We start from the raw sequence: 23,614 nt of genomic DNA, 5'->3' as shown, positions 1-23,614 counted from the left end.
TTGAGCTGATAGAGCCCTTGCAACTTGCTTTCCTGAGAAAATTGGTTTAGCGAACCCATTCAAATTTCTCCCAGCAAATCACAGCGGCCTACAGCTAACTCCTTTTCCACTCATTGGCTAACTGGAAACTTCAGCCACTCATTCCTCCCGCCTCTTACCCAGGAGCCAATAGAAAAGATTAGCGCTTCGTAACTTAGTGTCATCAAGTACGGCACTTGCAACTGGCTATTGGAACTACCCATCAAGAAGTAGGCGGGCCAGGTCAGCAGGCCTATATAAGAAAAGGACAAAGGCGGCGCACAGCCTGTGTCATCCGCCATTTTGTGCGAAGCAAGGTGGCCTCCACGTTCCCTAAGCGTCTTCTCCGCTTCTGTCTTGACCGCCCCTTGATTACGGACATGTCTCGGGATCGGTTCCGGAGCCGCGGTGGTGGCGGTTTCCATCGGCGCGGAGGAGGCGGTGGTCGCGGCGGCCTCCACGACTTTCGCTCTCCGCCGCCCGGCATGGGCCTCAATCAGAACCGCGGACCCATGGGTCCCGGCCCGGGCCAGGGTGGTCCCAAACCCCCGATCCCGCCACCGCCTCCACACCAACAGCAGCAGCAGCCACCACCGCAGCAGCAGCCTCCACCGCAGCAGCCGCCGCCGCCGCTTCAGCCACCGCATCAGCAGCCGCCACCGCATCAACAGCCGCCACCGCATCAGCAGCCGCCACCGCCACAGGACTCGTCCAAGCCCGTCGTTCCTCAGGGACCCGGCCCGGCTCCTGGAGTAAGCAGCACTCCGCCGGCCTCCGGCCCGGCTCCTCCCGCCACTCCCCCGACCTCTGGGGCCACCACTGGGCCAGGCCCTATCCCGACCCCGCCGCCCGCTGTCACCACGGCGCCCCCCGGGGCGCCCCCGCCTACGCCGCCGAGCAGCGGAGTCCCCACCACCCCACCTCAGGCTGGGGGTCCGCCGCCTCCACCCGCAGGGGGCCCTCTCCCGGGGCCTAAGCAGGGCCCAGGACCCGGCGGTCCCAAAGGTGGCAAAATGCCAGGCGGGCCGAAGCCCGGCGGTGGCCCGGGCCTAGGCGCTCCTGGTGGCCATCCCAAGCCGCCGCATCGAGGAGGCGGGGAGCCTCGCGGAGGCCGGCAGCACCACCCCCCCTATCACCAGCAGCACCACCAGGGTCCCCCGCCCGGTGGGCCCGGCGGCCGCAGCGAGGAAAAGATCTCCGACTCGGAGGTGAGTGTCTCTGGGCGCTACGCGTCGGTCTCTCTAAGATGGCCGCGGCCCCTCCTCGTCCCCCTCCCCCCCTCGCTGGCCTCCATTTTGTCGGAGGCCGGAAGGGCGCTTGCGCACTGGCGGCGAAGGGCGGGGCTGCCCGCCTGAGCCTGGGACTGACAGCGTGGGTCCGCCCTCCCGCCCGGGGTTTGGCCTCGCTGCAGTCAGAGTCGAGGCGGGGTGGCCTGAGGAAAGGGGCGGTGAGAAGCTATGATGGGCCCTGTTGAAGCCAGAGGAACCCAAGTAGGGTTGGGGATATCGGGGGAGTTCCGGCCTGAAAAGTGAAGGCCCAAGTCATGTCGGTGGCAACGGGATTTGGGACTTTTTTATTCTTAATACTTGACCGCCGTTTTAACTATGCTGTGATTTAAATTAGTCGGATGCTCAGCATATAGGGATGACGAGATTGCTGGTACAGAGACTTATCTGTAGAGAGTTCTGAGTGTCAATTCTCGAGTATTTTGAGTGATTTGGGCAGTTTGATGTTAGGATACTGATTACGTTGGAAATCCCACAAATATAGTGGGACCTTGCTTTGAGTTTAAACGAAACAGAAGAGCAACCCAATTGGTAACAGTTTGGGCAAAGGCAAAATTAGTGGGTTTCCCTGTTTGTAGAGGTCCCTGGTGTTTGAAAATTCCCTTCCTTTTTCATTAGGGGTTTAAAGCCAACTTGTCTCTGTTGAGGAGACCTGGAGAGAAAACTTACACTCAACGTTGTCGGTTGTTTGTTGGGAATCTACCTGCTGATATTACGGAGGACGAATTCAAAAGACTGTTTGCTAAATATGGAGAACCAGGAGAAGTTTTTATCAACAAAGGCAAAGGATTTGGATTTATTAAACTTGTGAGTTTGTCGGATTTTTATGTATAATTAAAGGGTCCTCTCTGTTTTCTTATTACAAACGTACTGGTTTTTAAACGAACAAGAGTAAATTGTTCTTTAAATTTTCATCATTCTTGCAGAAAAGATGCAACTGTTGTATAGTGTATAACTTGGAATCTAAGGCAAGGGGAGTGTGTGGGTAAGGCATTTTATTATGAAAGGTGTCAGGGAGGCTGCTTGAAGATAATTTGAGCTGGAGGAAGAATAGGAATGGGAATTAGGCGTACAACTTTCAGAGTGGGCGTTAAACAGTTTTTGAGGTCATTAACATGAGTATGTCTGATAACTTTCAGGAATCTAGAGCATTGGCTGAAATTGCCAAAGCTGAACTTGATGATACACCCATGAGAGGTAGACAGCTTCGGGTTCGCTTTGCCACACATGCTGCTGCCCTTTCCGTTCGAAACCTTTCACCTTATGTTTCCAATGAACTGTTGGAGGAAGCCTTTAGCCAGTTTGGTCCTATTGAAAGGGCTGTGGTAATTGTGGATGATCGTGGAAGATCTACAGGGAAAGGCATTGTTGAATTTGCTTCCAAACCAGCAGCAAGAAAAGCATTTGAAAGATGCAGCGAAGGTGTTTTCTTACTGACAACGTAAGTTCTTGTGCTTATTTTAATAATTTCTGTTGCCTTGTATGAGGAAGTGGCAGTAAAACCGGAAAATAAGATGGAACCTTTTTTATTATTAGAACTCCGCGTCCAGTCATTGTGGAACCCCTTGAACAATTAGATGATGAAGATGGTCTTCCTGAAAAACTTGCGCAGAAGAATCCGATGTATCAAAAGTAAGATGGATTAAACTTTTGGGCAGTTTTTAAGTGTGAGAATTTGTAGTAAATTTTCAGTTTTGTTTGAAATGGGCAAAATTATTCCAAGTGGGTATGCTTAATGAAAACATCAGGCTCAGGGAGTTGGAGGTTTTGAAGCAATTATTCAGATACCTAGTTTTTATTTCTGAGATGATAGGTATGTTTCACATACAGTTTTGTCTTGCTTTTAAAGCAATTGCATGATGTATATGTATCCTCATTTTTAAGGATGGGAAAAGTTTCCTTAAATAGGAAATTTGGCTAAGGGAAACAATTAAGAAATAAGGAAGATAGGATTTATCAGTGCCCATGTTCTCTGTTACTGTATCATTCTGGGACACACTGCTACTTTGTTTTTGCTGTGAAGATATTCTATATGAACCAAAGTGGTCTTTGCTTCCTGTTTTTTCTTACAAGTGAAAGGCCAGGGGGAAAGACCAATAATTTTAGGGGAGTCGGGAAGTATTTCTTGTGTACATTCCCAAATTGATTCATATTGTTTAAATATTGTCAGGGAGAGAGAAACTCCTCCTCGTTTTGCCCAGCATGGTACGTTTGAATATGAATATTCTCAGAGATGGAAGTCCTTGGATGAAATGGAGAAACAGCAGAGGGAACAAGTTGAAAAAAACATGAAAGATGCAAAAGACAAATTGGAAAGTGAAATGGAAGATGCCTATCATGAACATCAGGCAAATCTTCTGCGTCAAGGTAAATCGCCTTCTGAATTTTGCCAATAGGGTAATTGCTTTTTGAACTTAACAGAATCTCATTAAAATAAATCCAAAACAAAATTTTCCAATGTTCAGATCTGATGCGACGCCAGGAAGAATTAAGGCGAATGGAAGAACTTCACAATCAAGAAATGCAGAAACGAAAAGAAATGCAATTAAGGTAAAGTTTTGTTAACCTAAGCCTTTTTTCTTCATTAATACTTAGGCAAAAGATGAACCTAAATTTTGCAGGTGAGTCAGATGAAGTACAGAGTCAGTGTTGGTATAATACTTAAATTGGAATTATGTGTAAGATTTTCATAAGTAAATGCTTATTTTTCTTTGCCAGATTGCCTCTAGGGCTATTCTACACTCAACTTTCCCTGGCTCTTCCTTTCTTTTCTTTCTTTCGATTGAATTTAGAGACAGGGAGACACTGATTTGGTGTTCCACCTATTTATGCACTCAATGCTGCTGCTTGTATGTGCCCATACTGGGGATTGAACCCTCAACCTTTGGTGTTTTGCTCTAACCAACTGAGCCATCTAGCCAGGGTTTTCCTGACCTTTTTATGTGTTTGCACTAACCTAGTCTTTGTAAAGCTATTAGGCAAACTATTAGCTTTATTTTTTAATTGAATTTGAAAAGATGTGGATAACACTTTGGTTTATATGTTTGATGAACATTTCCAGGCAAGAAGAGGAACGACGTAGAAGGGAAGAAGAGATGATGATTCGTCAGCGTGAGATGGAAGAACAAATGAGACGCCAAAGAGAGGAAAGTTATAGCCGAATGGGCTACATGGATCCAGTAAGTAAAGTCCTATTACAATCTAATTGGAGTTGTCTGCAAAACTTGTACGTGCCTAGAATGAAATTTTACTCAGTTAAATATAACATTGCACATTATAACCACTTTTTTTTTTTTTTTTGAACAAGTATATTTTGACTGATACGCCTTAGAGTTTTAGAGTTACCTTTTTGGTCTGGCCAACAGTTCATTGGCTAGGAAGAAGTTTTTAGGTCTTTGGAAATAACTGGTTTCAGAAACATTTTTTTTTTTAAGTTTTTATTTATTTATAGAGAGAAGGGAAGCAAGGGAGAAAGAGAAGGGAGGAAACATCAGTGTGTGGTTATCTCTCATGCATCACCTACTGGGGACATGGCCTGCAACCCAGACATGTACCCTGACTGGGAATCAAACCCGTGACCCTTTGATTCACAGGCCCACCCTCAGTCCACTGAACTACACCAGTCAGGGCAGAAACTGATTTTTAAGATTGCTTTAATGAAGGTTTTTTTTTTTATGTTAAAAACAAATTAAGTGGGGTTTTTGTGTTTTGTTTTTTGTTTGTTTGGTTGGTTTTTTTGGTGGGGGTTTTTTTTTTGGTCACCATATGGGTATAGTACAGACATACGATTTTTTTTTTTTTTCCTCTGCAGAGAGAAAGAGACATGAGAATGGGTGGTGGAGGAGCAATGAACATGGGAGGTAAGCATGAAAATTAAATAAGCAATACCATTAGGGAGCAATGTTCTGATTGAGTTGTAACTGGTATTTTTGTTTCCTAGATCCCTATGGTTCAGGAGGCCAGAAATTTCCACCTTTAGGTGGTGGTGGTGGAATAGGTTATGAAGCTAACCCTGGAGTTCCACCAGCAACCATGAGTGGTTCCATGATGGGAAGCGACATGGTAATGTATCCTGCGGGACGTAGTACAAAGGAAGTTCTCGCTTTCACAACTTATGTGTGTTTTTTTGTTTGTTTGTTTTTCTGTTTTTTAAGTAGGTGACCGGACTTGTTTTAGTTCCCCTATCGTGTAAATCGTAATATTGAGGAATACTTTGGCAACATAGAAGAACTCAGTGTGTGGTAACCTAAACAGATATGGTTGCCAATGGGAAATCAGTGGTGTTAGTAATATGTCGGAGTTGTTTGGCAATAAGTAGACTTAGGTGCTTTCCAATATATTGCTTTTGTACTTTTGTACTCTTGTACTCCAGCGCATGGCAAATCCAAATTCTAAACGTTAGATAACGTACACGATTATTCTACATCCAAGTGAGAGTAATCTAATGGCAAACTGTTGTTCATTGAACTGGTATTTGCCATAAGTATGAATTAGACTAGTAGTTTGCAGCTTCTAGGCATGTTTTAGTGATGTGTAGGACTTATACCTATATTTGGTGTGGCTTCTAGCCAATAAAAGGGAATTGTTAATGTTTTGACTCGTCGTTTCCCACCTGTTGGGGCTGTCTATAGGTACACCTTCTAAAATTAAACTGACATCCTCTTTTGCTACAGAACAGCAAAAAAAAAAATAAGTAATTTTGAGCATACTAGTTGTGTGCATTTGAGCTAAACCTTCTTGATGCTGTCATGTTTTAGCTGTGCAGCTAGCCTATCTGGATGCTTTAGTACAACCAAGTGAGTTGGTCTGAGTGGCTGTATTTAGGGCTTTATAAATTTTTAGAACTGAATGTTGACTTTAGAAGTGGGATTAGGGAAGAGTGCATTTTCAAAACGGAATTGAATCTGATAAGTTCACTACAGGGTTTTGGCAAGGGAAGGAAGCTGCAGCATGTAACTCACTAGATACATTTTACAAATAGGAACATAAGGATTTAGTATGGGACTTCACCTATTTAAAACCACTAATGGCTTTTTGGGGATTAGAACTGTAAATACCTGGTGGATTAAATGTAATGCTATTAGCTTCCTTCAAATTGAATTTAAAAAATAATGTGGGTAACATTTTTGCTTATGTGCTTCCTTAAGGCAGATTGTGTAGGTATATAAGCAGATTTGTTAAAATCTAACTTTACATGATGTTCCCACAGTTAAGTTTCTATACTCCATGTGATGGGTAGCTCCTTCAGGTTCTAAGATGTTGTAATAACATAATTGTGAAACCCCCAAATTTTCCTTTTTAGCTTCTTGAAATATATAGTACAGTGTACTAGAACCCTAAAATTTTTAGGATTTAAAAAAATAGTTTAAAGGATTGAGATACTTAGTCTTTTCAAATAGCCCTATAGTATTTTGTGAGAAACATTGAAATTATGTATAGGAATAATTAAACCCTGATGCCATTTTTGTTTTTGTTTGCCTTGTTTTTGGAGGTAATACTTAGTTAACCGATAGATTTTAAATGGAATTTGAAAGCTAGTTCAGGCTGTTGTGCTTGCATATCTGTAGGGTTTTTCTGTTTGGGTACATAGCTTTCTAAGACTTAGAAAGTACCTAAAAGTAGGTGGAATAATGAACTCCTGTTTTATTGCAGTCACTTAAGCTTGGTATTAGGCTTGGGTTTGGGAGATAACCCAAACATGGAATTGTAGTTAAGTGCCAGTGGACTTTCAAGACCTAAAGGAAGAGTTGGGCTGTTAACGGGGGTGGGCTGTACATTTAGTCAATTTGCAACAATACAGACTAGCACTGTGAACATAATTGTCTCTGGTTATATATAGTGATGGCTCTGAAGGTGGTATATCTGTGAGAACATGGCAACATGTTTTTTAAATCAAGTTACTGTGCCGGTTAAGTGACTAAATCTATTAGTCTTTTATGCTTTTTTGTAGTTTGGTAGCATTTTATTAAAACTTTGAACCTTTTAAGGTTTCTGCAACTTAGCAGATGTGTCTTAAGATCTTGAAAAGCTCAAGGTTTCTTATGCAGCACATGCCACTAACTGGTGAGTAGGTCTTTGTCACTTCATTGAGTGAATTGAATCTGTCTGGTTGGGCTTGTTAGGCTTACTTGGAAATTAAATTCCTGTTCAGACCTTGAAAGTGAGAAGTTCGCAAGCTTTTCAAAGGGTTATTCTGATGTGAAATTTCTTAAACTCATTTTGGAATGGGTTTTCACATCTACACTAATTCTTAAATTTTTTAGCACTACAGGGAAGACCTATTCTTTGAAACAGGTGTATGAGAATGGCTCAAGTGGGAACATACCACAAGGCATGTATTATCGTAAACTAATTTTCAAATTACCCTTTTTTCCTTTCTATGTTCCCGGTACCTGTGGATCGACTCATTGGTGATTGTATCGACGAACGTTGACTACGGAACCTTCTAAAATATTTACTTAACACACATGGACATCAACTACATATAATGAACTGTTAATTACTGTTCCAATAGCGTACTGAGCGCTTTGGGCAGGGAGGTGCGGGACCTGTGGGTGGACAGGGTCCTAGAGGAATGGGGCCTGGAACTCCAGCAGGATATGGTAGAGGGAGAGAAGAGTATGAAGGCCCAAACAAAAAACCCCGATTTTAGATGTGACATCTAGGCTTTCATTCCAGTTTGTTTTTGTCTTTTCTTGTTTAGATACTTTATCTTTTAAATTCTTGCATTTTAGTAAGAAAGCTACCTTTTTATGGATGTTAGCAGTTTATTGACCTAATATTTGTAAATGGTCTGTTTGGGCAGGTAAAATTATGTAATGCAGTGTTTTGAAACGGAATTTTTTTTCCTTTTTATTTCCTTTTTTTTAAAAACTGTATAATGTCCCTCAAGTTATGGCAGTGTACCTTGTGCCACTGAATTTCCAAAGTGTACCATTTTTTTTTACTGTGCTTCAAATAAATAGATAAAATAGTTATAATATTGATCTTCAACTTTGCCATTCATGCTTTTGTGCACATTAGGCTAGGTATTCCACTTTGAAGCATGAGAAATCTCTAGACCTTCAAATGGCATATGCCATTTCTGGGAAGTGTATCTGTAGGCTAAGTATTCCTTTCTATAAATAAGTACTCCCTCGTTTTAAAAAGAAGAAATGCATATTGGAGCAGTTTCATGATTTGATTTGTTTGGCATTATAGGAAGCAAGTGGTGCTAAGTACTTTTAAATGGTTATATAAGCAAAGCTGAACTGTAAATCTTCATTCAGGAATGTGTATTAAGATAATGGAATGGGTGTAAGATTACTGGTAGGGGTAGAAGGTGTGAATGACTAAATGGATCTTTTATGGCCCTATGATCTATCCTTTCCTTGAAAGTTTCTGAAGAAAAAGTGGAAAGATCATTTTATTGCATTCCTCCATTCTTGTTTTTAAAAGAATGAGTCCCAAGCCCTGCAAAATGGCTTGTATTGAACTTTCACGTTTGAATTAAAGATTGTTAAACATGAAATCTTTTCATGTATTACTTTAAGCAATATATAAAGATTGGGGTTTATAAAGTCTGAAAAATTCAACCTGAAAGTAAGAACTATAGTAACCATAAACTAGGTGTAGTTATATATATACATTTGTACTCTGAAACTTACATCTTGTTAGGCCTCTTCGTTGGGCAAAATGATCAGTAGGACTACAGAAAACTACTTGCTCTCTTTTCTAAGAGTGGTGACTGTTAACAAATAGGGTTGCAGATAGCCATTCTTAATTATAAAATACTTGTTAATCTGTTTTTCCATAGTTCCATTTGATGTGGCACTAAATCTAGAGAGGGTTGTTCATGCTACACAGTATAAATATAAACACCCTCCCACCGTAAAGCTTTGGAGTGTTTCAGTGGTGTTGTCAATTTATTGTCAACTTCATTGAATCTCATTAGAGTACGATATTTTGACTAAATGCTAGAGTACATTGTTACTGTTGTCTGATAGTGCAACAGTGGAGACCTGCTTTCCCAGTGTATACACATTAGCATTAGCAGAGGGAACAGCTTCCTAAAGTAGGCAAAGTAATTGAATGGTTTGGCTTTGTTCTAGAACTCTCACTATGGAATGTGTCTTCCTTTTCACCTCAGTTCTTGGTGCTAATTGGCAAAAGTAAAATTCTAAATCAAATCTTTGTTAAAATGCTGAAGTTTAGAATTGTGCCTGTGTACAAAGGGAGCTCTATTGTTGAAACAATTGAGCACTTTATGCTTGGGAAACTGGACAATATTAAAAGTAAAACACTAGTGGAGAATAAGGGCATGTCACACAATTCTGTTTGTGTGACTGACAGGTACATGGTGTGCTAATTAAGGGAATTTCATTAGAAAATATTGATTATTTCTCTTCACCAAGACACCTGGACATGGGTAGTAGTTCTCCCATAATTTCATCAATGAGGAAGTTTTGTCCCTGGTCAAGTTATGAATTGGTGATATGTATGAGATTTTTCTGTATGGAAACAAAGGTCTTGATTTGAGAGGAGTCCATTACAATTTGATTTGAATTGTGTGGAAGGGACTCCACTAATGATAAAATAAGGGGTGTTCATGGGACACCCATGGAGGGTGAACTTGTATGTGTGTGGGTGGGGGCTGGTGGGGAAATGGGAAAATCTGCCTATAAAATTAATGTTTCAGTTTATTTTTCAGATTACATGCCTTTCTTTATAAGGGATGCTGGCACAGACCCCTAAAATAAGCTTTTGGTAGTACTGTACCTTTGAAGAGTGGTGAAGGATGCTAATGGATAATCTGCTGAAAGTTGTGGTTTTGATGGCCTTACTGTGGGCTGTAGAATTGCTAAACGTTGTTTAGCAAGTAATGTTGCTTAGTTTCAACTAAGTTTTTTACTTTTATCACTGAAATAGCAGTGTATACCAAGGGTTGTAAGCTGCTCAAATAGACTTTCTGTAAGTCTTGCAATGTATATGATAGTTTTTAGCCTAACGTGATTTTAAGTAATCTTAAAAAGTAGTTGCCTAAAAGCTGATGAAACTTGGGGTGGGAAAGGGAAGGTAGTGGTTTCGAAGTAGCCATTTTTCTCATTTAAAGAAATCACCTGCCCCCATTTTCCTCTTCTCTACTTTCTCTCATAATTTTGTTTTAAGAGGAACACTGGTCATTTTTAAACTTACTACTCCTAATCTTTAAAAACTGCATTCTCTGAGAGACCTCAGTGTATGTAATAGGTATCTTATAAGCCTAACCCATTGGCTGTCTACTATTTAGTGAAATCACAATCCTCTTTTCTTAGAACACTAATTAAATTCCTTAAGTACTGCAAACCCCACCACTCTTTACAGATGTATTATATCACTAATACAAACAATATAATTTGGGAAATTGTAATGTTACGCTTGTGCAATTTTTATAAGTGGCATATTACGGCAGATAAAAATTTAGACACTTGGCTTTTCTTGGGCAAGCCACTAAGTTTTGGCGGAATATTTTCTGGTGTTCTTGGACTGCAATTATGCACTATTAAAGTAGTGGCCTGCTACATAACTGCATTTAGCCAGCATTTCTGCAGTGCGTAACTGTGAGGAACGTAGTACCGCAAATGGCAATGGACATTAGGACCCGGATGTAGTATTCCTGCTTGCTCCAAGATTCTCATTGCCGACTGCATACAGGTAGGTAACAAGCAATATAATCTAACTTGGTGACTTGCTATGTACTTTTATTCCGTGGGCATTCTGACATCACACTTCTGACAATGAAATAACAGTGCAGCACCCAACACTTGTACGGTAAAGCTAGCTTATCAAAACTGCGTGGGTTTGGGGTTAGAGCTGTAATTTGTCAGGCAGACTTCAATGCTGTTGCAGTTCTCAGATAAAAAGTGCAAACTTGATTGTTTGGTATATATCTGATTCAGTTGTGTGGTTTTCTTTAGTTGCATTGTAACTGAAGATAACATGGAACACATCAGTGGTGTGGGGGAAAAGGGAACCAAACCATACTTGGGAGGCAGACTGCTTTTAGCATCTTGACCATGGACTGTATAGCATATGATAATTAGTCTCTGTTGTAGCAAACTGACCTTGCCTTGTAGGTCAGCAATATCAATAATTTCAGACTGCAATTTTAGAGGTAATTATTCTGCAGGTAGAGTGAATTAACAAAAAAAAAATAGTGGGTTTTTTGTAATGTGATATACAATATTTTTTAAAAACGAGCTCTATGGAAATACCTTTTTACTAACTTGGGCTTAGATGGGAATCTAATGTGAATAGTTCAGGTTACGTGATTTTACTAAATACGTTTATACTCTAAACCTGGGGGAAGTTGGTGTGGCACATTGACTTGCCTACAGTTCAGTACATGTTGGGAATCATTTCCCAATCATAAGACCTCGTCGTATTATGTAGAATAACTGCACGTGTTCAGAGTAGCTTTTTGAATTTGGTTCCCTTAGCTTTAGGGATGTGATGTTACAATCCAAAATGTTTAATTACAAAGAATCTTCAAAAATACCTTCTTTTGTTGCTTAGGACGTACGCTTTGCATCGACTTTTGTTCCAGACCTCAACTCAACTTAAACTTTGGTCTCTGAACTGGTTTTTAGCTAGTGTGCATGGGAAACAGCTTTCATGTATAATGCTTTCTGCTCTGTAACTGGAAAGTTTGGTTTACTTTGCCATAAATGTGTGAAATCGATTCATGACTCTGAGAATTTTCTTCCATTGCATCAAGAAAAATGGCTTGCTCTTCAGCAAGCAAGTCATAAGGTGGGGACAGATTTGTACTTTTATATGTAGTCCATTCAAGCAAATAACTTTTGACTCTCCTGCTAGATGAAAGAGCAAATGGTGATTAGTTTAGCTCGCTTATGAATGTAATACAAAGCAAACACAATGGTAGGTGTTAGTGACAAGACTGTCACTAAATTGGCATACATCCCTGTGATGGGGTTTTCCTCTGGCATGATCCATTAAATCGGTGGCCAACACTTGCTGCCGTGATTTAGGGATTGAATGTTTAGAAATTAAAGCTCAGGTTTATTTCTTAACAGTTGATAACAATTTTGTGAGAATGTACTTGTAATATGGACTTCAGGAACATTATTGGGGTGGGGGGTTAATTTTGCTTCATCCTGCTTATTTTCAGATGAATAGACTTTTGCACTTTCAAATGAGAGACCTGTGACTTAGGTCGATTCTTACTAGTTTTGATTTTGATTTGTACGTAGCTATAATTTGTGAATTTTAGTGTAGAGGGTCTTTAAAAACCACTTAGTCAAAAAGCTGGGAGTAAATGGGTTTCAGTAATAATACTACTGAGGTGCTTGCATTGTATTTCATATTCTTTTTCTTGCTACAAATGAAAAACTATTCTTTTTAATGAGAATGGGCTGATGTTCAGAGGTGTGATGCCAGAATGCATTTTCGTACTGTTAGGCCCTTGGAACAGATACAGGTGCTTTCTGAAAGATAAAAGAAATGCAACGGGTGCTCTTCATACAAGGTTGCAAAACCTACGAAGAATACATAACAGTCTCACTCTCCCCCAATAGAGATAGCTGCGTGTGACTAGTTTTGGACTTTAATCTTAATGGGGGTTGCATGTCTTCTATTGTTAATCATTGTCAGCTGCAGTGACACGATCCACAGTCCTGCATTTACTGTTTTTCCCTTAATGATTTTGGATAGGTTTTAGAGAGCCGGGATGTTTGTTCTGGGCCTTTATTTGGTTTTGGCTTTAGCTGATAATGTTCAGTGCTCTTGTCAGCTAGTGCAGTTCTCAAATGGCTGCCTATTAGGAAAAGAACAGAGGATTTGACTGCTCCTAATCATCTGTCATTGCTGCTAGATAATGATTGGCAATTTTTAAAGACTCAACTGTGAAAATCTCACAGTTGTTGGTAAATCATCAACCATAAAAATGTTGCTTTTGAACACCAGTGCTGAAAAGATTTTATTCAGAAGGTGAAAAGTGGGGGGCTGAATGCAGAATAGGATAATCTGGAGAATGGGAAGAATGCAAAACGATATAGTATCCCTTATGGATGGTACATGTGCAACAGGGAACTCTATTTCATATACCTCTGGCAGTGATAATCAGGGAGGAAGAAAAACCTGGAACTTGAATTAAGGCTGATCTTTCTGGTTTTTGTGCAGTGGCCCCGCAGGCATATATAATGAAGGTGAATGTCTTCTCCCTCAGAAAAAAACTCAGGTTCCTTGCTGTCCCTATAAGACATAGCTTCCCTGCCCTAACTTAAATCAGTGAGGACTTGGAAAGGATGAAGCAAATATATAGGATTACAGGATAACAACTGCATTGTTGTGTACTGTGGAATGGGGAGGGTACTCTTGGAGGACTCCTGCTGAAGGTGGTCAGTCCACCTGAGAATGGAAGACTTACTTGAATGGGGCGCAGGGTACGTGCTTTATGAAAAGAGAGCTGATGTTAAAACTCATTTGGTGTAAGGTAAACGTTGTCACATACCTTCACATAAGGGATAGTATATTTTGGATTGCAGTCAAACTTTATTGTACTCAGACTGGTGAAAATAGCAGTTAGGCTTTTGTCTTTTAAAAGAAGGTATAGTTTTCATTCTAATTCAGGTGTCTGCTTTTACTTTATGTAAGAATAATTTTAGATTCCCCCCCTCCATGAAGTTTCTTCCTACTTTTTTAATGCTGTTACTTGCCCCCAATCTTGGTCTCTGGAATTTTACTCTTTAAATTTTGAAGTTAACTAGCATTTTCAAACCTTATACCCTTGTCTCTTGTGATAACTTTTTCTTATTATTCTTTAGGTACGAGTGGTTGATGTTGGCTGATACTGGAGTGCACATTCATTTGAAGTAAGTGTTCTTAGAAATCTTAACCTTAGAAGTAGAGGACTTTTGGATTTGGTGTTTTATTTAATGATTAAATAATTTGATTTACCTAAGTAGGGTAAAGCATGTTTGATTTTGTTCAGTATTTAACTTAGTGATTTTTACAGAGAATGAGACATCAGTTTGTTCCACTTATTTATGAATTCTTTGGTTGATTCTTTTTAAAAAGATTTTATTTTTAGAGAAAGGGGAAGGGAGAAAGAGGGAGAGAAACATAAACGTGTGAGAGAAGCATAAACATCAGTTGGTGTTTGGAGGCCAAACACCACGTGCCTGCACCTGGAGGCCTGGCCTCCAGCAACCAGGAATCAAACCAGCAGCCTTTCAGTTTTCAGGCCAATGATCAATCCGCAGGGCCATTTGTTGATTCTTGTATGTGCCCTGACTAGAGATCAGACCCACACAACTTAGTGTGTTGGAATAATGCTCTAATTGACTGAGCTACCTGGACAGGGCAATGTGTTTGATTTTTAAGATGTTTATCTTACCTAGGATAATATTCCTATATTTCTGTTTTCAAAAAGAGAAGTATACATGTCTGTGAGTTGGAAAGAGAAGATGGGGGGAATATTACAAAATGTTAAACAGTAAAATTCAAAGAAAAGTGCATGGGTATGTAGAGAAAACATTACAGAAGAGCAGAAAAGCAAGCTTGAGCCCTGGCTGGTGTGGCTCAGTGGATTGAGTGCCAGCCTGTGAACCAAAGGGTCACTGGTTTGATCCTCAGTCAGGCGGATACCTGGGTTACTGGCCAGGTCCCCAGTAGGGGGCACACCAGAGGCATCCACACGTTGTTGTCTCTCCCTCCTTTCCCCTCTCTGTAAAAAATATATTAAAATCCCTTTTTAAAAAAGGACGTTGGAATTAGTGGAGAAATGCTGTATTTTCAGTGTTTTAAATTCACCTTAGGACCCTTTCAAATTTTCCTTAAGATTCTTTTTTCCTTGTCCAGTAAATAGTAGAGGAACAACTGTTTAGTCATTGGTAGGAGGGAAAATTTCATGCATACAAGTGAAAAAGTTTAGAGTTTAACCTTGGTATAGCAGTAACATAGTCAAATAAATACAACCACTAATTGGAACCCAAACATAAAGTATACACTTTAAACATTAGTAAGAATGTAATATGCTGAAGGTGTTATTTTAATAAAAGTACATTTTTGAAAATAGGTGGATAATTGTTCTCAAGACATCACACAGCATGAGCCAACCAAGAAGGAAAGCCAAAACCTGCTAGACTGCAGAAGTGTTGAGGTAAGTTAAGTGACTCTTATTTGGTAAAAATCCTACGGAAAAAATGACACTTGGGTGATACAAAAATAATTCCCATATTTTGCTGTGTATAATATAATGTGCATCCACATTTTTGGCCCAAACTTTCAGGGGAAAATTTCTTACCTGAAATATTTTTAATTTTTAATTCAATTTTTAATTTATATTTAAATACTTGTTTTCTGTATTATAAAGGAATTTTAGTATCTATTTTTGAACATTATGGTACAAGTAGTTTTATGTAATAAATAATTACAAAACACAAGAACCGATACAAGATATTTCGGGTACTACCCATGTATAATGTACATCCTTATTTTTTCCTAAAAATTTCAGGTAAAATGCACAGTATTCATGGCAAATATGGTACTTGTGTGTGAATATCTCATTTTAATTTCTTCTTCGTTAAAACTTTCTTGAAGGAAATAGTTCTTACGTACTTAATAGTTTTAACAGCCTTCCGAGGTTGTAGGCTTTGTCAGTTGCTTTGACTCAAGCCTCTGAAAAACAGGGATTTCAGTTAATAAAATGTATGTGTGTGTGTGTATTTACCTCCGTCCATAGCACCACGCAGAGGAGGGTTTGGAGATTTTGAAGTTCCCTATTTTGTTTTTCATGATTATAGTTACATAGTGGGGTCATCTATACTTGAAAATAGATGGCAAACAAAATAACTATAAGTGATCCATTAGAATGGTTGGCAATTTCAAGGGGCAACTTAACTTTGCTGTGATAGCTGGAAAGAAAAGACAATATATAAACAATGGACATGGCTCTGTCCAATAAAACTTTTATTAAAAGGTCACTGTGGAGCTTAGCTTACTATCTCCTCTAATGAATTGCATGCATAGACAGGTATCACTCAGATTTAAAAGGCCCTCATAAGTTTAAAATTTAAACAATTTACATCTAAAGAAACCCTTAGACCGACTATTAAATACCACTGATACCACATTCCTTGATTACTATTTCTTTGGTGTTAGGAAGTTAACTTGGTTGGTGCTAACAAACTTGATAACTCTGATTTTTACATCTTTTGGGAGTAATTGTTTCCTTTGATTGGCAGGATCAGGTGAACTGTGTCCAGGAAACCAGTGAGGAAGAGGGCAAAGAGGAATGAACAACCTAATTGTTGTTAATAAAAGACATTTAAAAATCAGATTGTCCTTTTATTCTGTTTTTAAGTAGTACTCTTTCATTTTCTAGAGTTTTCCTATGTCATCAACTTGTTATTCTAGGTGATTTTAAAAAGGATGTTCCATATTCTAGACATAGAACAGGTTATTCGGGACTCTATATTTCTTGAGGCTTTTTTGTCAGAGCTACTTCAGCCTCTTAGTTACTAATCAATTAGATGGTCTTTCTGTCCTAACTAAACTGATTTAGGCATCAAATTTTAATATTGCCTTTATTTTTTATAGGTTTTATATCTAAAGTGCTAATTTATGAGCTTGCTGTGATTAAGGAGAAGAAAGTTGGAATTCAGAAGAGTTTGAGATTAGCTGAAATAGCCACAAAGAAAGAGTTGAAAGTCACAGCAGTCACTGGTTCTATGGAATTTGCTTTGAAAAACTCTTGTAGTCAGTACCAGGGATGAGACCAAGATACTTCTCTTTTTGGCCATAGTCATTTTGCTTATCGGTGGTTGCTGTTTTTGTTTTTTTTGTTTTTTTTAAGCAGGGAGGCCAGCTATCCCAAATCAAGAATCTTCTCAGTCCATGTCTTGGTTCAATTTTCTCTTCCTCCTCTGATTGCCAACTGATCTGAAGCTTTATGGACCTCAAGGCAAGAACAATACGCAGTATAATTAATAAAGTAGGGAGGAGTATAACAGGATCTTAAAGTACTAGAGTACAAGTATTTTGCAATTTGTCCAGCTGCATTATCTGGCAAGTTGCAGTTTGCTTACTGGTAAAATAAATACTATCTTCTTAGTTGGGTCCCTGAATAAAAGATGGTGCACAAAAAGCATTTAGCACATTTTCTGGCACAAAAGGGGGGAGTACAAGGAATTTTTAAATGCGGTCAGTCAGGGTTCACAGCAAGTTGAGGACTCTTTCCCTAGACCATGTCCTTAGAAGATCTGATACAGTTTTAATATTTGATAGAGTACAGAAATATGTAATTTTGGTAAGCTTTTACACCATGGATTCTTTAGGGGGAAATTAGTAATAAAGCCTTAGTACCGGAGGAATTGGAGGCCCTGGTAGAGACCATTTAGCTATAACAAGTTAGTAAATCTCAAATATTAAATAAGATTAAATAATTCCTGCCTAGCAAGGTTGTGTGTTGATTAGTAGTTAGTATTTTAATTACTTGGCATGATGCCTCACATAGAGATGTCATTGAGTGTGAAGACAAGGTAGAGGGAAAGCAAGCCTAACAAGCTCAGAACTTAGAACATGGTAAAGTTCAGAAGATTTTAACAACATGATATTTGGGGCATGTAATGTTTTGCACCAAAAAAAGGTTGAGTTGCAAACATGCCTGAGGCCAAAAGGAGGAGCTTGGAAGACTTGGAAGGAATTCTGAAGATCCAAATGGGAAAATATGTTTGTGGGTTGAAAGAACTGTTAACATGGCAGTATTCTCCAAACTGATTTACAGATTTGACATGATTCTGGCTGATTCTAAGATTCCTGTAGCCCCCTACCTCACATCGTGTATGAAAATTAACTGAAAGTGGTTCAGATACTGAATATGGCAATGAAAACTATGAAACTTGGGAGAAAATGGGTAAATCTTAATGACCTTGAGTTTGGCAAAGGATTCTTAGATAAGACACCAAAAACATAAGCAAAAACAAAAAAAACAAGTTGGACTTAACCAGTTAAGTTAAAAACTGTTTCAGTGACACCATCTAGCAACTGTAAAGACCACCTAAAAAAGGGGAGAGAATATGTAAATAACACATTTGGGGCTGGGGGGAAGGTGAAGGACAAGGGGCCTTTGCTAAGTAGCTCAGTGTTGTCCTGGTACACCACAGTGGTGTGGGTTAGATCCCCAGTCCAGGCCGTACAAGAAGCAACCAGTGAATGCATAAAAATAAGTGGAATAACAAATCAACCTCCCTGCCCTTCATTCTAAAACCTATAAAGCTCTTAAAAATAGGCCCAGGGGCCCTGGCTATTGTGGCTCAGTGGTTACAGTGCCAGTCTTTGAACCAAAGAGTCACTGGTTCAGTTCCCGGTCAGGACACATGCCTGGGTTGCAGGCCAGGTCCCCAGTGGGGATGCATGCAAGTCAGCCACAGGTTGATGTTTCTCTCCCTCCCCTCCCTTCTCTAAAAAAATCTTTAAAGATGAAAATAGGTCCAGGGTTTGAATAGAAATGGCCAGTAGCACATAAAAAGATGCTTCAAATTGATTATTAGGGAATTGGAAATAAAAAATGAGCTAGCACTTAAAAACAGCTATAAAATGAAAGGCCTAAGGACCTAACAACATGACTATAGTTAATGCATTGTAGAATTGAAATTTGCTTAGAACTCGAAAAAGAAATGTGAGATGATGGATGTTTTCACAGTGCAGTCATGTACCACCTAATGTTTCATCCAACAGTGGGCTGCATGTACAGTGGCCTGGGACCACCTGTTCATGGTGATGCTGGTGTAAGCAAACTTGTGCTGCCATTTGTATGATAGTTATAGAACATAAAATTATGTACATTGCATACTACTTCATAATAAGTGACTGGTTTATGTACTGAACTCTCTGTTACAATTTTATTTTTTATTTTATTATTTTTAAAGATTTTATTTATTTTTAGAGGGAGAAAGAGGGAGAGAAACATCAATGTGTGTTTGCCTCTCACATGCCCCAAACTGGGGACCTGGCCCGCAACCCAGGCATGCGCCCTGACTGGGAATCGAACCAGAGACCCTTTGGTTTCGCAGGCCCATGCTTAATTCACCAAGCTACACCAGCCAGAGCAATTTATTGTTATTTTAGTGTCTACTTTTTCTACTTACAAAAAACATTTACTGTAAAGCAATTTGCCATGTTAAATCAGCAGCAGCCTTATCTTATGTTTATGGTGTCTTGGATGCATCCTTTTTCTTGCGTTTGATTTAAATCACGTTTTGTACAGTAACATGCTGTACAAGCTTGTTGCTTAGGTGTATAATAGACTATACCGTCTAGGCTTGTGTCCAGTACACTGATGTTCCTACAACCATGGAATCACCTAATGGTGCGCTTCTCACAACATGTCCCTGTCATTAAGTGGCATATGACTATATCAAATCATAATGTAGACTTTAAATATCTTAACAGTTTTATCAGTTAAATCTCAATCAAGCTGGGGGCAGGGGGAAGACATCCCTCCACACCCACTAGAATGTCTACAGTCAGTCAAGTTTTGGCAAGGGTATGGAGAAATGGGAATCATATATTACTGGTGGGATTTAAAATAGTGCAGCCACCTTGAAAAATGGTATATAGTATTTGCTCAAACTAACCCATATCCTATGACTCAGCAATTCTAATACCTGAGAGAAAAATGTTTGTACAAAAGGGAAATGAACAGTATCATTCATAATAGTGAAAACATGAATGGATAAACAAATGGTGTTTACAATGGAGTATAAGTCAGCTATAAAAAGGGATGAAATAGTCATGTATGCTACAACATAGATGAACTTTGAAAACACTAAGTGAAGCTAGCCATAAAATATCACTTAAATGATTCTATTGGGTTGACCAAAAAGACCTAGGACACCCCACAGCAAAAACATCAGTGTGTAAGAGAATCATCAGTTTACTCTTATTCACCAACTGGGTACCTCCCCTGTAACCCAGGCAAGCACCCCCAACAGGGAATCAAAACCTGCAACCTCCATTCACAGGCTGGCACTCAATCCACTGAGCCTGCCAGGGCTGACTTGTTGTTGTTTAAATGCACACATACGACAGCTGTCACCATATAATGTAACAAAATAGTTTTGAATGAAGTTAGTGAAAACTACGTACTGTTGGAGCCATCATATGGAAAAAACGTAATGTACATTTTGGCCAACCCAATATTTATATGAAATGGTCACAACAGGGAAGTCTATATTAGTAGATTATTGGTTGTTTCCAGACTGGTGGGCTGGATTGAGAAAGGGGAGAGTAATGAATAGAGGTGTGATTGCTGAAGGACACAGGATTTCTTTATGAGATAATGAAAATATTCTAAAATTAGTAGTGACGGATATACGTCTCTGATTATACTAAAAAACCATTAAATTGTGTTCTTTGGAAGAAATGTGTTGTGTGAATTTAATTTAAGTTTTTATTAAAGACTATGGGAGTTGGATGATAAGAGGCCAGAACAGAGGTCAGATCATGGAAGGTCTACCAGGCTGTCCAGCCTTCTGGTGTCTCTGAGCCACACTGGAAGAAGAGTTATCTTGGGCCCAGGCCACACATTAAATAAACACTAATGAAAACTGATGAGAAAAAGATTATAAGTAAATTTACAATTTTGTATTGGGCCATTATTCATAGCCATCCTGGGCTGCGTGCAGCCTGTGGGCTGCAGGTTGGACACACCTGCTAGGCCATGTTAAGGACTTTGATCCTTATTCTAAGAGCGTCCCCTTGTTCTCATCAACCACTTGAACAAGAGGCACTGAAATCGCGTAGATTAAAATGGACTCCTAACTTGGCTTATTCCTTACCCACATGATCCATTTTCAGTAATGGATCATGTTAGCACAGTAACAATGTGTTAACTAATGCTTGGTGGCTCAGGACAACAAAGTAATGGTTGGGTTCAGCTAGGCAGATGGAGGCTGGAGCTGGAAACTTCTAGACTGTTGGGGTCAATAATCTATTGTCTAAGATGGCTATTTCACTCAAATAGCTGATGGCCTAAGCTGAAATGGTTGGAACACTTAATACTGTTTCATAAAATGATTAGGTGTGTCTCAATTTCTAAAAGGAAAAGGGACTGATGACTTAAAAAAAAAAAAAGATTTTTAGAGAGAAGGGAGGGGAGGGAGGAAGGGAGAGAAACATCAATGTGTGGTTGCCTCTTGCACAGGGGACCTGGTTCATAACCCAGGCATGTGCCCAACTGGGAATTGAACCAGAGACATTTTGGTTTGCAGGCCAGTACTCAATCCACTGAGCCACCAGCTAGGATGGACTGGTGACTCTTGAGGCCAGTGAGAAAGGCTTTGGAGGTCTCAGCTTGCGGTATGGAGGTAAAAAGACACCCAAATGACCGGTGCTGGAGTAGTAATCCCAACAGGTTGAAAAGCAGTCCTACATTGAAAAGAACAAGCGGAGCCAGTGTGTGTCTAAGAAAAGGGTTTTGAGCCCTGGCTGGTTTGGCTCCTTTGGGTACCCTGCAAACAGAAAGGGTTCACTTCAGTGTTGGTTGTGGGTTTGGGCCCCAGATGGGGTCCGTACAAGAGACAGAAAACTGATACTTCTCTTTTCCCTCATCTCTCTAAAATCAATAGGCATGTCCTCAAGTGAGGATTAAAAACCAGAGGAGTTTTGGACTAAACAGTAGAAAAACACTTTGCCCTTAGCAATAATAAGCCCAAAGAGAAATAATTTTTGTATTTAATAATTTATCATTATTTTACTTTGTGCCTCATGGAGACCAGCTTTCAATTTACCTATTTGTTTGGAACCAGAGACTTATCATATATTAGGAGAAAAGTCAAGTCTTTGGATTGTGAATTTAACAAAGTGGTAGTAGTACCACAAGGACTGCCATATTGTTTTCAGCATTTTCCACTGTTTTGGATTTGAGGATTTATTTTACATACAGGTATCAGGTTTTTAGTTTTTTGTTTTTTTTTTAAGATTTTATTTTGGAGAGAGGGAGAGAAACATCAATGTGATTGCTTCTCATGCGCCGTCCCTACTGGGGATCTGGCCTGCAACCCAAGCATGTGCCCTAGACTGGGAATTGAACCAGCGACCCTTTGGTTTGCAGGCCAGAGCTTATTCCACTGAGCCACACCAGCCAGGGCTACATATATTTTTTAAATTAAATATATTGGGGTGACTAATGTTGGTTAAGAAAATTGTTTCAGGTGTATAATTCTATAATACATCATCTGTATATTGTAGTGTTCACCACCCCAAGTTTTCTTCCATCACCATTTAACCCCCCTATACCCTCTTCTACCTCCCCCTACCCACCTTTGCCTCTGGTAATCCTTATACTGTGTGTCTGAGATGGTTTTTTGTTGATCCCTTTACCCATTTCACCCAGCTCTGTAATACCTGCCCCTCTGACAGCTGTCACTCTGTTTTCTCTCTGAGTCTGTTTCTATTTTATCCTGCTCATTAGATTCCACATACAAGGGAAATCATATGGTCTATACTTGTCATTCTCTGACTTATTTCACTTAGCATAACACTCTCCATGCTGTTGGTAAGAATCCTCCTTTTTTACAGCCAAGTAGTATTTCATAGGTCTTTTGAAAACATTTTCATCCTTTGTGTTGTTTCTTTAGGGATCAATTGTTTATGTGAGTTCCTTCTAGTTTCCAAAGTGATTTTTATTCCTTTTAATTTCTAACACTTCCATGAATTGTCACTTTTCAGATCTTTATCTACTTATCTGCTTCCTAATTCTGATTTATTAACAGTTTTATAGCTTTCATTATTGAAATGTGTAAGGATTCACTGTTCTATATTCTAATTTTGTATTATAGTTCACAATTCTTTTCTGTTGCTATGTGAAATCCATTTTCCTTTCAGGAGGGAAAGGAACTGGCTAACTTTTCTAGCCTCAAGGCTCGTGAAATCCTTTTTGTTTTTAAAAACAAAAGATTAAAAAATATTTTACTTATTTTAGAGATGGGAGAGGGAAACATCAACTGCCTCTTGTACAACCACATCCTATTACTTTTGCTGAGATCTTTTGCTTCTCTTCCCTCACTTCAATCTGCAGTCTTTCCTTTGCCCCTGTTCACAATTTGGTCTCTATAGTCAGCAACTACTCCTTAAATGGATTTTGTTTTGGCATGAAGCTTAGGCCTGCTGGTCTCAAGAGTTTGTAAGGACCTAGCCTACTCAACCACCTTCAGAATTTAGCAGTCCCCTTAAATTTACTTGCAAATTGGCATCTTCAGGGGCCTTTCTTGTTTTGGCTCTTTTCAAACTGCTCTGCATGCTTCCCAGGAGGAACCTATTGGTTTTGG

At 39.5% G+C, this 23,614-nt stretch overlaps 1 protein-coding gene across 3 annotated transcripts; it reads left to right on the top strand.

Moving 5' to 3' along the window:
• Window positions 1–286: 286 nt before the first annotated feature.
• SFPQ (splicing factor proline and glutamine rich) lies at window positions 287–16,621 on the top strand. Of its 3 annotated transcripts, XM_036025760.1 has the most exons (13): window positions 287–1,226; window positions 1,923–2,111; window positions 2,444–2,745; window positions 2,841–2,936; window positions 3,475–3,671; window positions 3,770–3,854; window positions 4,366–4,483; window positions 5,116–5,164; window positions 5,245–5,366; window positions 7,819–10,976; window positions 14,108–14,155; window positions 15,361–15,444; window positions 16,529–16,621. In XM_036025760.1, exons 1-10 carry the CDS (start codon window positions 399–401, stop codon window positions 7,954–7,956), a joined length of 2,124 nt encoding a protein of 707 aa, XP_035881653.1. In that variant the 5' UTR covers window positions 287–398; the 3' UTR covers window positions 7,957–10,976; window positions 14,108–14,155; window positions 15,361–15,444; window positions 16,529–16,621. The 3 variants fall into 3 exon arrangements, with proteins under 3 accessions (XP_035881653.1, XP_035881654.1, XP_028367157.1); XM_036025761.1 differs by lacking the exon at window positions 7,819–10,976; XM_028511356.2 differs by having other exon boundaries at window positions 7,819–14,155.
• The last annotated feature ends 6,993 nt before the right edge of the window (window positions 16,622–23,614 follow it).

Source organism: Phyllostomus discolor, chromosome 5 (assembly GCF_004126475.2).
Source record: "Phyllostomus discolor isolate MPI-MPIP mPhyDis1 chromosome 5, mPhyDis1.pri.v3, whole genome shotgun sequence".
NCBI classification, from domain to species: domain Eukaryota; kingdom Metazoa; phylum Chordata; class Mammalia; order Chiroptera; family Phyllostomidae; genus Phyllostomus; species Phyllostomus discolor.
The sequence above is the reverse complement of the archived record's forward strand: the minus strand, read 5'-3'. Positions and strand labels throughout refer to the sequence as shown.

Excerpts from the sequence above, each read along its gene's own strand:
- SFPQ (XM_036025760.1), top strand. The coding sequence starts at position 399 with ATGTCTCGGGATCGGTTCCGGAGCCGCGGTGGTGGCGGTTTCCATCGG. Across the intron at positions 2,746-2,840 it reads GGTGTTTTCTTACTGACAAC|AACTCCGCGTCCAGTCATTG; the intron begins GTAAGTTCTTGT and ends TTTTATTATTAG. Across the intron at positions 3,672-3,769 it reads GGCAAATCTTCTGCGTCAAG|ATCTGATGCGACGCCAGGAA; the intron begins GTAAATCGCCTT and ends TCCAATGTTCAG.